Genomic DNA, 16,914 nt, shown 5'->3' with positions numbered 1-16,914 from the left:
TCCCATTGTTCATAGATTTGCTCGAGGGGACACCAGTAACGTCTCCATTGTGAGACTTGTTACTGTTTTTGGCATGTCCAATACACCACAGGTAGCTTGCCAGGCTCTGCTGTGTGGCAGGATACTCTTGGTAACTTGCCAGGCTCTCCAAGAGGGACGGAAGAATTGAACCCAGGTTGGCCGTGTGCAAGGCAAACACCCTACCCACTGTGCTATCGCTCCAGTGATACTCACTGATAGGTATATACCCAAAAGGAAGTAAAATTATATGTCTGCACAAAAAACGTGTATATTAGTGTTCATGGCAGCATTATTAACAGTCAAAAAGCAGAAATAATCTACACAGTTAGCAGTGGAGAAACAAAACCATGTTATGTTCACTCACCATGAAAGCATTTGACAATAAAAAGGAATCAAGTGGGGGTTGGAGAAATAGTATAGTGGGTAGGGTGTTTGCTTTGAAAGTGGCCAACCCACATTTGATTCCAGCACCACATATGGTCCCCTGAGCACCACCAGGAGTAATGCTCATTAAGCAATTGCTGGGTGTTGTCTCAAACCAAAATAATTAATTAAACATAAATCAAAGTCTAGCCATGGAGGGGCTGGAGCAATAGCACAGTGGGTAGGGCGTTTGCCTTGCATGCAGCCGACCCAGGTTCAATTCCCAGCATCCCATATGGCCCCCTGAGCACTGCCAGGGGTAATTCCTGAGTGAAGAGCCAGGAGTAACCCCTGTGCATCACCGGGTGTGACCCAAAAAGCAAAAAATAAATAAAAAATAAAACCAATAAAGTCTAGCCATGGAAAGTAAAGTAAATGAATAAAAATTTAAATACATCCATCTACTCTTAACAAATTTACACCTGACTTTGACAAACGTTTTCATCTTACCCTGGAAAAAGCATAAATAACTTGGGCAAAGGCATGATTCAAAGTGGGACAATACAAAAAGATTATATACATAATATATAATGCATATATATATATATATATATATATACACACATCTGTGGGGAGGGACGGTGCACAGAGCCTCAAATCTGATAATAACCAGCAGAGACAGGAACTCACCCCGTCCCCATCCTGGATCACTGAACACGAAAGCAAACACCTTGGGAAACTCCCCGTGGCCCTGGCGGGGAGCTTCTCGCAATTGTGCATGCACAGACGTGCACAGACTTGGAGCTGCACCCATGAAGCACAGGGAATCCCCCCTTGGTGCGCCCTGATCACTAGATATGCACTCCCAGGGCAGCTTCCAGACAGAATCTCAACGTGCCTGTCCGTGAAGACAGGATTCTCTGGGCCTCACTTCACTCATCGCTCAGAAGAGTCTTTCCCTAGGCTGGGGAGACTGTCCAGGGTGGGTGGGTACAAGGTGATTGACCCGGTCGGCCAGTAGTCACCAGGAGGGGTCCTGAGATTCCCCAAGCACCATGTAGGACCCCTCTGCCCCCCCACACCAGACAAAAAGAAATCTTCGTCTTGAAGATGGTTGTGAGGATTATATGAATAAACGGGTACGATATGCTTGGCATGGTCTACGGTACCTGGTAAGCGTTCAGCAAATGCAACTTTATTATTATTATTATTATTATTATTATTATTATTATTATTATTATCATTATTATAGTATCTGCAGCAACCAAATGATGGCAAAGGCCTTGACACTAACAATAGAAAGGCAATTTTTTTTTCAGGTGGGATGGGTGGGCCACACTTGATGGTGCTCAAGGTTTACTCCTGGCTCGGTGCTCAGGGATCACTCCTGGTGGCAGTCAGGGGACCACATGGAGTGCTGGGGATCAAAACCCGTCAGTCCTGTGTGAGGCAAATGCTCTACCTGCTGTAATATCTCGCCAGCCCCAGCAAGTCAAATTCTGTCCTCTCACCATAACTTAAGAAGGTCTGGTGGCACTTAAAAACTTCTGAAACTGTTTCTACCTCACACAGAATATTTTTCAAAAGTTAGGCAAAAAACAAAACAACGACGATGAAAACAAAAACACACAGCAGAAATGCCAGCAACACTTTTATGTTCATTGCAGCACTATTCACAGTAGCCAGAATCTGGAAACAATCTGAGTGCCCCAGAACAGACAACTGGATAAAGAAACTATGGGGCATGTACACAATGGAATAATATGCAGCTGATGGGAAAAAATGATGTCATGAAATTTGCTTATAAATGGATGGACATGGAGAGTATCATGCTGAGTGAGATGAGTCAGAGAGAGAGGGACAAATATAGAATGATTGTGGAATATAAAAAAAATAGCATGAGATTAATATCCGAGGCCAGGGAAAACAGGGGCCAGGAGGACTGGTCAATAGTTGGAAGCTTGCCACAAGTGTGTGTGGGGTGAAGGGAAGTTAGGATAGAGAAGGGACCAGTATGACAATAATACTTAGAAATGATCACTGAGACTATAAACTAAAGCTCCCGGAAGAGAGCACCACAGAGCGCCCTGACCCTGCACCAGGCTGTTTTCACCACGGCACCTCTGAGGGGGGTAAGTTGAGTTTCCCTCCCCACTTCAAGCAGAACCCCGGCAGCCAAAAACCTCCAGAACCCAACCACCGCCATGCCCAAGGCCACTCTCCACACGCTCGGACGAGCCTCACCCAAGATGGGATGAACCTCACCCAAAAGCAGACCAGCAGGAAAACCAGATATGCGGGAACCCATGACTGAGATCTCCAAGCCCGCTTGGATCGGGACTGGGCCTTCTCCCCCCAGGTCCCCAGTTTTCCAGTAGCTTGACAGTTACACCCACAAACTGCCCCTGGCCCCAAGTAACCTCATCAATAGCCAAGGTCCAGAGACTATAAACTAAAGCTCCCAGAAGAGAACGACACAGAATTTCCTGGACATTATATTCTATCCATAACAAGCAATACAAAACAAATTGTCTAGCATTGCCTTTTCGGCAGGCTTGAGTGGTGGTGGGTCTGATGTCAAAATATCGAAGGTAACCGAAGTAAATAGAGAATATGAAGGAAATTGTCTGCCACACAGGCAGGGGAAGGGTTGGAAGGGAGGGGGAGGGAGGGGGAATACTGGGGATTTTGGTGGTGGGAAATGTGCACTGGTGAAGGGATGGGTGTTTGATGATTATATGACTGAAACTCAAACATGAAAGCTTTGTAACTGTATCTCACTGTGAATCAATAAAAAAGGGGGACACAATTTTTAAAAAAATTAAAAAAGAAATGATCACTCTGGCACTCTGGACAAGAACTGAGTGTTGAAAGTAGGCAAAGGGGTATACATGATAACCTTTCGGTATCTGTATTGCAAACCATAGTGCCCAAAAGTGTGTGTGTATGGGAAGAGAGAGAGAAAGAGAGAGAGAGAGAGAGAGAGAGAGAGAGAGAGAGAGAGAGAGAGGAGCATGCCTGCCATAGAGGCTGGGTGGGGGTTGGAGGGAACAGGAGGGAAACTGGTGGTGATGGGAAATGTACACTGGTGAAGTGGTGAAGGGATGGGTGTTAGAACACTATCTGACTGAAACCCCATCATGAACAACTCTATAACTGTGTATCTCACTGTGATTCAATTGAAAAAATAATAAAAATTTAAAAAATAATTAATAAAAATCCAGAGTCCATCTAGCGTGACCTACTCGCTAAAAAGTAGATAACACTTGACTGTCTCCTCAGCTGAGAATCAGTCAGAGTTTGGGGAGGCTACACTGGCTTCAGTGCAGTGACGGTGCCTCAGCTCTCCGAACAGAGCCTTAAAGAGCAGGCGAGGGTTTTTTTTTTTTTTTTTGCTTTTTTTTGGAGGGGGTCCCACCCAGCGATGCACAGGGGTTACTCCTGGCTCTGCACTCAGGAATTACTCCTGGCGGTGCTCAGGGGACCATATGGGATGCTGGGATTCGAACCCGGGTTGGCTGCTGCGTGCAAGGCAACCGCCCTACCCGCTGTGTTATCGCTCCAGCCCCGCGAGGATTTTTTTTTTTTTTTTTTTTTAAGGCGGCCAGGCCCTCTGCAGCGCTGGTCCTGACCGTGGAATCTGAACAACACTCAGGAGCCGCAGAACACTTTTCCTGAGTGTTTTTGAAACCTAACTCCAGGACGTTTTGATGGAGTAACTCTTTCCTTCTCCAAACCATCCCAGGAATTCCCAAAGCCCCTGGGAAAGCAGAACTACAAAGCTCACAGGAAATCACTTATTTCCTCCCAGCCCCTTGGCTGAGGCTGGAGAAGAGCGAATAAAGGACCACATGGCCGGGCTCTCCTCGGGCTCTCAGCTCTCATCTCCCTCCCGTTCCTAAGGATTGTCACGTGAGGGCCAGGGCTCAAGATTCTGAGTCTTCTTCATACTCGAGGTTGTCTGGGAACGGCTGGTGTAATCAGGTAAGTAACCGCTAACCCCGTGGGAAATATCCGAGAAGAATCCTCCCATACCTGTGGGCAGATAAACCCTGCCCCATACACGATGCTCCTGACAGAGGCAGGGAGAATCTCCTTGGGAACGAGGCTCTCCGCAAAGATCATCAGAAAGTTATTGAGGATGGTCCAGTGGAAGACCTGGAAGAAATTCATCAGGAGAAAAAGGCAAACGTTTTTCTGGGAGAGGATTTGTCTCATCAGTGAGATGGCCGAGGTCCAGGGGAGATCCTGCCCACTTTCAGGGAAAAGCTTCTGGTTTTCCTTAGGGCCTCCCGGAGGTGCGAAGCGACCTATGTGGTACGTGCCCAGGCAGAGGCTGGCAGCGGCAAGAAGAGCGAGGATGACGACGGCAGCCTGGAAATTGGGCAGCAGTTCCGCGTTAGCAGAGGGGAGGCCGCAGAACAAGATGCTGGTGGATCCTACCAGGAGCGCCACTTGGTTGCTCGTGATAAACTGCAGCCGACTTTCGCCTCTGGAGAAGATCTCTGCGAATAGCACGCATTGGGCTTGCTGGACAAAGGTCAACACGCTGTTGAAAGCACATAATGAAGCCACCAAGTGAAGGCCACTGAGCCAGTCCCCTTCCTGATAGTCTTTCCAAGGGAACCAAGGAAGCAGGAAGGCGATGACGTACAAGGGGCTGCCAACCCAGAGAGAGCTATGGCGATTGTCACAGCAGTCGGTCTTGGAGTGGTTGTGAAAATACCCAGTCAGATCACTAATGGCATTGCAGATCATTGAAATCACCTAGGCGGAAGAAAATGCATGACTGATTTTTCTTAGAGAATGGTATACATACTTGTGAATAGGAACCCTGATATTTCACTAAATGCAAAGCAACCAGAGCTGATGGGTCAAAAGAAGCTCCTGGCTTTTAGAACCAACAAGAGGCATGGGGGTGGGAGGGGGCATGGATGGGTGTCACTGTATCACCGTCATCCCGTTGCTCATCGATTTGCTCAAGTGGGCACCAGAAATGTCTCCATTGTGAGACTTGTTGTTACTGTTTTGGGCATATTAAATACGCCACGGGGAGCTTGCCAGGCTTTGCCTCGAGGGCGAGATACTCTGGATAGCTTGCTGGACTCTCTGAGAGGGGCGGAGGAATCGAACCCAGATCGGTCACATGCAAGGTAAACACCTTACCTGCTGTGCTATCGCTCAGGCCCAGAATGGATGGGCACCAGCTGAAAATAATAATAATAATAATAATAACAATGATAATACTAGCAACGACTAATGCTGCTCCAAAAGTCGAAGTGCATTCACATAGTGTTTCAGCACTGTGCTGCTGCTGGGGTGACGTTTCTTCAAATCCTTCAAATAATCCTATGAAGTAGGTACTGTGATATATAGTTTTGTTGTTACTGTCGCTGCTGCTGTTGCTTTGGGGCCACTTCCGGCGGTGCTCAGGGCTTACTCCAGGGTCTGCGCTCAAGGATCACTCCTGGTGGGCGTGATCAGTGCTCAGGAGGCCACATGGGATGCCGGGGATTGAACATGGGTTGCCCTTGTAGAAGGAAAACGCCCTACCAGCAGTAGTATTGCTCAGAGCAGATAGTAATTATAATAATAATCGTTATTATTATTATTAATAATAATATTCCTACTTAACAAGAGAGGAAATAGAGGGCCAAAGAAATTAAGCAACTTGCCTCACTATTAGATGACAGAGCCAAGTGTGAGCCAAAGTACAGTCTGTACTTCCCATCATTATGCAAAGCTCTAGCCCCAGCCCCAAGTGGAAAAAGGTCATAGCAGAATGATGCAGCCTGTTATGCACCATGGCAAACTTTCACATGGTTTCATTTCTTTAAGTTAAAATATCAGTTTGCTAACTGAAAATAGTAAAAACGTTAAAAAAAAAAAAGTGGGGGAGAACTGGAGATAAACCTATCCAGTAGAAGGAATAGGAGTTTGCCTTGCGTATGGCCGACCCTGGTTTGATCCCTGGCACTGCATTTGGTCCTCTGAGCAGCACCAGCAGTGTCCCCCCCTGACCCCCCCAAAAGTCACTGTCACTGTCATCCCGTTGCTCATCGATTTGCTCGAGCGGGCACCAGCAACGTCTCCATTGTGAGACTTGTTACTGTTTTTGGCATATCGAATACACCACGGGGAGCTAGCCGGGCTCTGCTGTGCAGGCGAAATACTCTCGGTAGCTTGCCGGGCTCTCCGAGAGGGGTGGAGGAACCGAACCCGGGTCGGCTGCGTGCAAGGCAAACACCCTACCACTGTGCTATCGCTCTAGCCCCCCCCCAAAAAAAAAGTAGAAGTACTTATCAGATTGATATGTTCTGGGCCCCAGGGTAGAGAAATAGTAGTGTATAAAGTACTTGCCTTGCAGGTGGTTGACCTGGGTTTGATCCCTGACTTCCCATATGGTCCTCTAAGCCCCGCCAGGGGTGATAACTGAGCAGAGAGCCAGGAGTAAGCCCTGAGTACTGCTGGGGGTAACCCAAACACAAAAACCAGCATGGGGGGCTGGAGTGATAACACAGTGGGTAGGGCGTTTGCCTTGCACGCGGCCGACCCGGGTTCTTTTCCCAGCATCCCATATGGTCCGCTGAGCACTGCCAGGAGTGATTCCTGAGTGCAGAGCCAGGAATAACCCCTGTGCATCGCCGGGTGTGACCCAAAAAGAAAAAAAAAATCCCAGGATGTTCTTGGGGGGTCATGAGTGATAATTGGAACGAAGGAGATCGCTCCAGGGGCTGGAGTACATGCCTGGCTTGCACAAGGCCCAGAGTTCATCCCGGGCACTGGGTGAAGCCCCCAAGGCTCCCAGCATCCCTGGACCTGGGGGCAGTCTTCCAGCACCGGGATAAGCATTGAACTGTCAGGCCCGCCCTGCTGGGCTGAGCATTGCTAGGAGTGACCTCTAGGCTCTCTGAGCACTGCTCACTGCCTCCCCACCCCTCCAAAAAGGAAAATAAATTAGCAGTGCTAGAAACTGTATGGGTTTTGGGGGCCATGGGGAGGGCTCAAGGGACTGGAGTGCATGGCTTACACCCGGGCACAATTCCTGGCACCACGTGGCTCCCACAGACTGCTGGGGGCAACCTTTCAGCACTGAGCTGGGAGTACTGCCTGGTGTGGCCAAAACAAAAAGATAAAATACATAGAAAGGTTGCTTTATTTACTGGAGTGGTAGCACAGCGGATAGGGAGTTTGCCTTGCATGTGGCCGACCCGGGTTCGATTCCTCCGTCCCTCTCGGAGAGCCTGGCAAGCTACCGAGAGTATCCCGCCCGCACAGCAGAGCCTGGCAAGCTACCCACGGCGTATTCGATATGCCAAAAACAGTAACAAGTCTCACAATGGAGACGTTACTGGTGCCCGCTCGAGCAAATCCATGAACAATGGGACAACAGTGCTACAGTGCTATTTTTGTCCTGCCACCTCCTGCTTCCTGTAAAGACTTTTTAATACCGAAAACCCTACCCATCCTCATCATCTAATTAACAATAAATTATAATCTGTGAGTAATGTGGGCCTTTTCAAATTCTTAATGATTCCAGTTGTTCCACACCCATGAATTATTTTAGAAAATCAAAGCTTACCCTCTAAGCTCTAAAGCTTCTTGGGAATGTAAATCTGTATAACCATTTTGAATAATGCTTAAGAATTATTAAGCATTATTAACAGCACTAAAGGGACGGCTACCTTATAATCCAGCAATGCCACTTTCAGGTATTTAGCCAAAGAATATGAAAAACATTGGCACACACAAAAAAATGTCCACCCCAAAATTCACTGCAGCATAATTTATAAATAGCTAAGATATAGAAGTTACCAAAGTAGCTAATTGCTAGAATGTGGATAAAGAAGATGTGGCACATTAATTCAAAGAAATACTACTCGGGGCTGGAGCGATAGCATAGCAGGTAGGGCATTTGCCTTGCATGCGGCTGACCTGGGTTCGATCCCCAGCATCCAATATGGTCCTCTGTGAACGCCAGGAGTAATTCCTGAGTGCATGAGCCAGGACTAACCCCTGAGCATCACCAGGTGTGATCCCAAAAGCAAAAAAATAAATAAAAGAAATACTACTCAGGAGCTGAAACAAAACTACATTGGGGAGGGTGCTTGCCTTGCACGCAGTCAACTCGGGTTCAACTCCTGGAATCCCAGATGGCCCCTGGACACTTCCAGGAATAATTCCTGAGTGCAGAGCTGGGAGTAATCCCTGAGCATTGTTAGGTGAGACTGTTCAAAAAAGATACAAATAAATAAATAAATAAATAAAAATATACAAAAACAAAAAAAGAAGAAGAAGAAATATTATTTATTCAGCTATGAAAACAAGCAATTTTGCCATTTGGAAAAAAAAGGAACAAACTCTAAGGAATTATTCAAAACAATACAAATGTGAAGAAATACAAAAGTGGGGTGGGAATGATAGCACAGCGGGTAGGGCCTTGCATGTGGCTGACCCGGGTTCGATCCCTGGCATCCCATATGGTCCACCAAGCACTGCCAGGAGTAATTCCTGAGTACAAACCCAGGAGTAACCCCTGAACATCTCTGGGTGTGACCCAAAAAGCAAAAAAACAAACAAACAAAAAAAGAAATACAAAAGCATTGAATGATTTCACCTATATGTGGAATACAAATATATATATATAAATAAATATATATATATATATAAAACTGTTCAACAACAACAACAGTGGACATTGGTAACAGAATCAAGATTATCTGAGAAGGGGAAGGACAAATAATGGGAGGTAAAAATAAAATTAGAAAATTAAATGTTGGGCCTAAGACATAGTACAGCAGGTAAGTTAGGCACGTGCCTTGCTTGTAGCCAATTCTGTTTGATCACTGGCACCACATATGATCCACTAAGCAAAACCAGGAGTGATCCCTGAGCACAGGGCAAGGAGTAAGAACTGAGCACAGCTGTGTGTGACCCATAACCATCCCCTCCAAAAAAAAAAAAAAAGAAAAGAAAAGAAAGGAAAAAACCTTATACAATCAATAAAATATTATATTAGGGTTCTGTGAATAAGCATTTTAATACTGAAAAAATAAGTAGGGTCAGAGAGACAGCGGGTTAAGCACTTGCCTTGTATGCAGCCAACCTCCAAACACAATATTTGGTCCTCACCCTCTCTAGGAGTGATCCCTGAGCACAGAGCCAAGGTTAAGTCTTGAGCCTCCAAAGACCAAAGAAACCAAAAATGTCAAATGTTAAAATAAACTCTAGAGGTCAGAGTGATAGTATAGTCTGCCTTGCACAGATCCGACGTGGGTTTGATCCCCAGTATCCCATATGGTCCCCTGAGCATCACCAAGAGTAATTCCTTAGTGCAGAGCCAGGAGTTAACCCTTGAACATCAAAGGGTATGCCCATAAAAAAAAATAAAGCCCCCCAAACCCTCTTTTTTTGGGGGTGAGGGTTTGGGAGGGTACATCCAATGTATTCAGAGGTTCTTTTTTTTGGGGGGGGTCACACCCAGTGATACTCAGGGGTTACTCCTGGCTCTACACTCAGGAATTACTCCTGGCCATGCTTGGGGGACCACATGAGTTGCTAGAGATCAAACCCAGGTCGGCTGTGTGTGAGGAAAACGCCCTCCCCGCTGTGCTATTGCTCCGGCCGCTCAAAGGTTATTCCTGACTCTACACTCAAGCACTACTCACTCATGACGGGGTTCAGGGAACCATATGGGGTGCCAGGGATCGAACCTGGGTCGGCTCTGTGCAAGGCCATCAACTTACCTGCTGTACCATCTCTCGGGCCCTATTTTGGTTTGTTCTGGAGCTGCATTTAGGCGCTGCTTCCGGCTTGGGGGGACTGTGAGGTTCGGTAGAGCAACCCTGGACCTCTGCATGCAAACACACTCCAGCTCAGCTTCTCTGCTTTAACTGGCTTTCTTTAAAAACACAAACAAAGGGCTGCAGCGATAGTCCAGTGGGTAGGGCATTTGCCTTGCATGCGGACGACCCAGGTTCAATCCCCAGCATCCCATATGGTCCGCTGAGCACCGCCAGGGGTGATTCCTGAGTGCAAAACCAGGAGTAACCCCTGAGCATTGCCAGGTATGACCCAAAAAGAGCAAAAAAAAAAAAAAAAGAAAGAAAAAGAAAGAAAGAAACCACAAACAAAAAAAAAAAATTAAGTCCCCTGCACTCCAATAGAAAGTCTTGAGCCAAGATAACTTTTTCATAAATCTCCGAGCTATGTGAGGAAGGTCATAATGTGTAACTCTGAGGAAAGAGAAACTCTCTGAGGCGGAAGTCAGTAAGAGCTCCATCTCACCTGCGCTTGGTAAAAGGCCACGTCTGAAATCTTGTACAGGTGTAAAAACAGCTTCACATAGTAGAAGCTAAAGACGTAATTTAGCGTTGCAGTCCCGAATGTTATCATAGAATAAGCCCACGCAACGCTTTTGATGCTTAAACATGTCATTTTCCATGTGAAGAAATTCTTCTTCAGTTCTTCGGGGGAAGAAAGAAAATGGTTAACATTTTGCTATTTGCCTATAGTTGCTAAGCACTACAGCACTGTTGTCCCGTCCTGTTGCTCATCGATTTGCTCAAGCGGGCATCAGTAACATCTCCATTGTGAGACTTTTCATTACTGCTTTTGGCATATCGAATACGCCACGGGTAGCTTGCCAGGCTCTGCTGTGCGGGCTGGATACTCTCAGTAGCTTGCTGGGCTCTCCGAGAGGAATGGAGAAACTGAACCCGGGTCAGCCACATGCAAGGCAAATACCCTACCTGCTGTGCTATTGCTCCAGTCCAATGCTAAAATGTGGCAAAATTCTATAGGACCTAGTTTATTTTTCATATTTTTTTTGTCTTTTTGGGTCACACCCAGCGATAAACAGATGTTACTCCTGGCTTTGCACTCAGGAATAACTCCCGGCAGTGCTCAGGGGACCATATGGGATTCTGGGAATCAAACCTGGGTCGGCCATGTGCAAGGCAAACGTCCTACCTGTTGTGTTAAGGCTTCAGCCCCTCCTCATCTTTTTTTAAAAAATTGGGGCTACACTGTGGAGTGCTCAATGGTCACTCCCAGATTAGAAGGAAAGGGGGATCAAGTTCAGGCCTGCTGCTTGAGCTGTCTCCCTAGATCAGCCTAGTTAATTTTCATTAAATCAGAAAGATAAAGGGCAGACACATTCAACAGAGAAGAAGCCGGGCGTTCCGGTAAGCAACGCGGCCGGAGAATGCTCCGGACCCAAGACCGGGCCAGCAACACCGGGGATCCAGACGGAGGAGGCACGGCTGGTACACCTTCTCCAGATGGAGCCCCGGTGACAATGAGCAGCAACTAACACAGCTCCAGGATGCGGGACTGGGACAGCTCCAAACCGCGTGGCCGCTAACTCGGCCGCGTGACCTTTTCTGAAAAATGGAAACATACAATCTATTGATGCCATCCAACATGTCTGACTGTTGGAGGAAAACCTCCAAATAATGATACTGAGATTCCTGTTGAAAATTGAATGTAATCAAAGTAAGGAAAGAGTAAAGTGAAAAATGTCTGCCACACAGGCAGAGGGGGAGTGGGAGGGGGGTATGCGGGGGTTTGGTGGTGGATCAAATATAAAAACTTTGTAACTGTATCTCAGTGATTCAATAAAAAATAAAATTAAAAAAAAAAGATAAAGAGCAATACAGATAGTACGGGAGTTAAGGCACAGGCCTTGCAAGTGGCCCACTCAGATTTGACTCCCAGAGCTGCGCCAGGTCCTCTGAGCACCACCTGGAATGATCCCTGGCACAGAGCCAGGAGTAAGCCCTAAGCATGCTGGGTGTGACCCACAAAACTAACCACAAAACAGAACTCAAAAACCAGCTTTATCACACTTCACCTCCTTTCTCATCTACTCAACATTTTTAGTGTTGAGAAATGCAGAAACCCTAATTTGCATAGAGTGTGACTCTACTTGAATCTATTTCTCCTAACACCTATTGTCAGAGTGAGATTCAGAGCTGGGAAAAATGCTCAGTGCACTGGAGCACAGGCTTGGTGCATCGGGGCCTGAGTTCAGTTCCTGGTACATCATGGTTCCCTCAACACCACCAGGAATGATTCCCAAGTGACCCCCTCCAAGGACTGCTGGGTGTGATCCCAAAACAAAAAAACAAACAAACAAAGATATTTATTCTAGTTTGGGATATGCTTAACGGGAGGCTAGGAGGATGGGCTTATGGCATTACTATCCTCCCTACTGTGAATGACAGAAAAGCAATCAGAGGTGACATTATTTAACTGAAACGGGAGAGAGAGAATAAAAAAAACAACCTCTACTAGCTGTATAGAGTTATCTGTTTATTCAATAGCTTGCACTGGAAGATGTGTTCTTTTTAAAAATCAAATAAATGAAATGGTTTTATTTATAGAAATATGAGAAGGGAGGGAAAGAGGAGAGGGAAGTACATTTTGCAGGTTGAGATGTGCATGGATCTCTAAGATAGAGAAATGCTACATATATTTTTTTTCAGGGTGAGATTGTGGGGGCCACATCCAGAAGTGTTCAGGGCTTCCTCCTGGTGCGGTTCTCAGGGATCAAACTAGGGTCTGTTGCATGCAAGAAAGAGCCTTACCCCTGGTACTATCTCTCCAGTCTGGAAGATTTGTTCTTGATCTTTTGTCAGACTAATTTTGCTTCAAAGGGCACATCGAAGATGAAGAGAGAAATAACATGTTCTGGTCCCTGCTCTGACATATCCTTTGAAATCAAGCATACTGTTTTACCCTTGCAGTGACTTAATATATCCAACAAAAAAAAAAAAAAAAAAAAAAAAAGAAAGAAAGAAAGAAAGAAAGAAAGAAAGAAAGAAAGAAAGAAAGAAAGAAAAAGGTTAATCAAGCAGAAGGTGCATCTAAATTTATCTTCCAGGGGCCCAAGCGATAGTACAGGGCATTTGTCTTGCATGCAGCCAACACAAGTTCAATCACCGGCATCCTATATGGTCCCCCTGAGTACCACCAGGAGTAATTCCTGAGTGCAGAACCAGGAGTAACTTCTGAGCAATGCCAGGTGTGACCCAAAAAGCCAAAAAATAATAAATAGACTCATCTTCCTTTAATTCTGATTCAAGATTTGTTTTTCTCTCTTCTGTCCTTTCATTCCCTTCCTGTTCCCTTTCCTCTCCCTCCTCTTTTTATTCCTTCCTTTGCATTTTCCCCCTGGGGTGCGGACTCAGAGGTTCCTCCTGGCTCTGCACTCAGGAATTACTCCTGGTGGTGCTTGGGGAACCATATGGGATGCTGGGGATTGAACCCGGCGTGGTTGTGTATAAGGAAAAAGCCCTACCCTCTGTACTATCACTCTGTGTTTTTTTGTTTGTTTGTTTTTATTTTTTTTAATTTTTTGTGCTGGTATTGAACCCAGGTTTCAAAGCCCCATTTTTGCTCTTATTTTTAAGATAACATCAATTATGGTTTTCCTATTTTTTCCCCTAGTTTACTGGAATATTTGGCCAGATCTCCACAACAATCTTACGGAATCAGAAAACAAGTATTTAAATAATTTGCAATGTTACTTGTTTAAAACCCTTGGGATGTTTAAGTAGACAACACAATCCATATTGTCCAATTTCTGGATGCAGGGAGTGAACATTTGGCACATAAGATCAAATTTGCCCAAGTTTCTGAGCTTCACTTTGCATTGAGTAGATCTAACAATAATTGCATGGTAAGTAGGCTCCTAGAATTACTAAAAGGAATACTTATTTATTTTAAATTTTTCGGCCTTCTGGGTCAGACCAGGTGATGCTCAAGGGTTACTCCTGGCAGTGCTGGGGTATCATATGAGATATTGGGGATCAAACCCGGGTTGGCTATGTGCAAGGCAAATGCCCAACCCATGTGCAATCATTCTAGCTCCCCACCCCCCAGGGCATTTATTAAACCCTTATGCGGACCAAGCATTGTCTGAATATTTTGGCCATATGTGTACTCTTATTCGTAAAATGTTTGTAGATTCTGTTGCAATGATAAAACAGAAATCTAATCTGGGGGGTGGGGGGCGGTTAGGATACAACACTCAAATACGTGCAAATACGTGCAAAGTATTAACTGGAGATCAGCTAACATTTTTGGCCTTAAGAATAATTCTCAGATTTCAAATGCTGGAACTGCTAGTGAAGCTCTCACTCTAGGAAGTTATTATTTTGCATAGTGAGAATGAAAATGCAGTCTAGAGGTCACTGGGTTACTAAGACGACCAAAAAAGGGAGGGCAGAGAGGGGGGACAAAATCAGTAGAACCAAAAGCTAGGACAGTAATTTAGTCCACTAAAATCTAGGCACTCCTCTTTTGCTTAGTTATATTCCAGGCCTGCTAAAACAAGAACCGTACCACACCTTCTGAAGGCAGTTATTTAAGTCAGAAGGCAGTTATTTAAAAACCCAGAAATTTACAATAGGTCATAAGCTCACTGAGTCCAGATTTTTGTTTGTTTGTTTGTTTGCTTGTTTGTTTGGGGGCCACACCCAGCAGTGCTCAGAGCTACTCCCAGAAGGGATCAAACCTAGGGCCTCCTGCATGTAAAGCAAGTACTTCTTCAGTCAAGCATCTCCCCTCAGCCCCTCACCCCTGCAACACATGCACACTTTGGGGTGGGGGGGGAGTTGTTTTTTTATTTATTTTGCTTTCTGGGCCACATCCAGCGGTGCTCAGGAGTTATTCCTGCTCTGCACTCAGGGATTATTCCTGGGAGTGCAAGGGGAACCATATAGGATACCAGGGATTGAACCTGGGTTGGCCACTTGCAAGGCATATGCCCTCCCCACTGTACTATCACTGTAGCCCTCAGTCGGTCCTTTATCTCCCTGGCCTGGAGTTTAAATGTGTGTTTTGTTTTGTTTTGTTTTTCAAAAAGTTGAGTTCTTTTTATATAAGCACCATCCTGTCCGAAAAATGTGAATATAAGATTTTAACAACATAATGAAAAATTTCTATAGCCTTGACTTCTTCATTTATTAGATCTATGTTAGATATGAATATATGTTTGCATGTATATATATATATAAAGTGAAAATCTTACTTCTACCTAAAGAATTGCCAACTTAAAAAATTACTAATACTTCTTTTTAGATTATTTTCATAATAGTATACATTTTTTCAGTATGGATAGGGCGTTTGCCTTGCATGCAGCCTACCCGGGTTCGATTCCTCAGTCCCTCTCAGAGAGCCCGGCAAGCTACCGAGAGTATCCTGCTCACACGGCAGAGCCTGGCAAGCTACCATTAGTATACGATATGCCAAAAAACAGTAACAAAGAGTCTCACAATGGAGACGTTACTGGTGCCCGCTTGAGCAAATCAATGAGCAATGGGATGACAGTGATACAGTGATCAAAGTGAAAATCACTTCTGATTTTTTAATGCCACCACTATTAAAAAACTCCCTCAATGATATGATAGCCACCAAAGAACATAAAATCAGAGAGAGGATAGAGCAGGCAAAGGGTTTGCCGTGCACGGACTCTGTCCCCGGCACTCCAGATGGTCCTCCAGGGGAGCCAGGAGTCATCCCAGCAGAGCCAGGAGTAAGCCCTGAACACAGCTGTGGGGCGTGGCCCAATCCCTGCCCTCCCCCCAAAGAAAAAATTGCTAAATCTTTACACCCCAGAACAAAGAACTTCTGGGACAGTCTTTGTTTTATGTTTGCCTTGGGGACACACCCAGGGGTGCTCATAGAACTTTTTCTGGTTTCTTGCTTTAAGATTACCTCTGCCTATGCTAGGGGACCCTGGGGTGCTGGGAATCGAACCCAGGCCTTCTGCATGCCAAGCTCTCACTCCAGCCCTCCACACTGTCTCCCCAGCCCCTGAAACTGTTCCCACCAAAGGCTTTATACAAAATGTAGAGCAGCAAGATGGTAAATGATTAGAATCAGGGCAGACACATGAAAAATCCATTAATTAGTCCATGAATACCCAACACCTTCCTTTGAGACCAACTTAAGTTTTTTCTTATTCATTAACTTAATACTGAACCAAATAGGAAGAATGTCACTGAAGAGAGCTTAGCTGTGTGTCTAAGCCGTGACTAGACACTAAAAAAATAATGATAAGACTCTTCAGAGCTGCCACAAGGAAAGCAAACATCTCCTTCCAATGCAGTTTTTGGTCAAGCTCTTCCAGGAAATCAACAGTGTTCTAAAGAACCCAGCAGTTGGGACTGGAGCGATAGCACAGCGGGTAGGGCGTTTGCCTTGCATGCAGCAGACCGAGGTTCAATTCCCAGCATCCCATATGGTCCTCTGAGCACCACCTGGAGTAATTTCTGAGTGCAAAGCCAGGAGTAACCCTTGTGCATCACTGGGTGTGACCCAAAAAAGAAAAAAAAAGCTGTAGGACACATGCTTTGCATGTGTCTGGCCCAGGGTTCAATGCCCTACACCACACACATGCGGAACCCAGTAACACCAATGTCAATACTTAAGCAGTATAACACCATTTTCAGTAACTCCAGTTGTGCAGTTATATCCCATCACTTAACAGCCAAGATTTCAATATGCTCAATACGCTTCCCA

General features: G+C 45.5%; 1 protein-coding gene across 1 annotated transcript in view; it reads right to left on the bottom strand.

Moving 5' to 3' along the window:
• LOC101551014 (transmembrane protein 180) overlaps positions 1-10,821 on the bottom strand; it is a 63,890-nt gene extending 53,069 nt beyond the window's left edge. Inside the window, exons 1-2 of the mRNA XM_055136799.1 lie at positions 10,672-10,821; positions 4,420-5,151 (exon numbers count right to left, since the gene is read on the bottom strand). Of these exons, the coding sequence (XP_054992774.1) occupies positions 4,420-5,151; positions 10,672-10,821 (882 nt within the window). The remainder of the gene's footprint in view (positions 1-4,419; positions 5,152-10,671) is intronic.
• Between the last annotated feature and the right edge of the window lie 6,093 nt (positions 10,822-16,914).

Source organism: Sorex araneus, chromosome 4 (assembly GCF_027595985.1).
Source record: "Sorex araneus isolate mSorAra2 chromosome 4, mSorAra2.pri, whole genome shotgun sequence".
NCBI classification, from domain to species: domain Eukaryota; kingdom Metazoa; phylum Chordata; class Mammalia; order Eulipotyphla; family Soricidae; genus Sorex; species Sorex araneus.
This window is presented reverse-complemented; position numbering and strand designations above follow the sequence as displayed.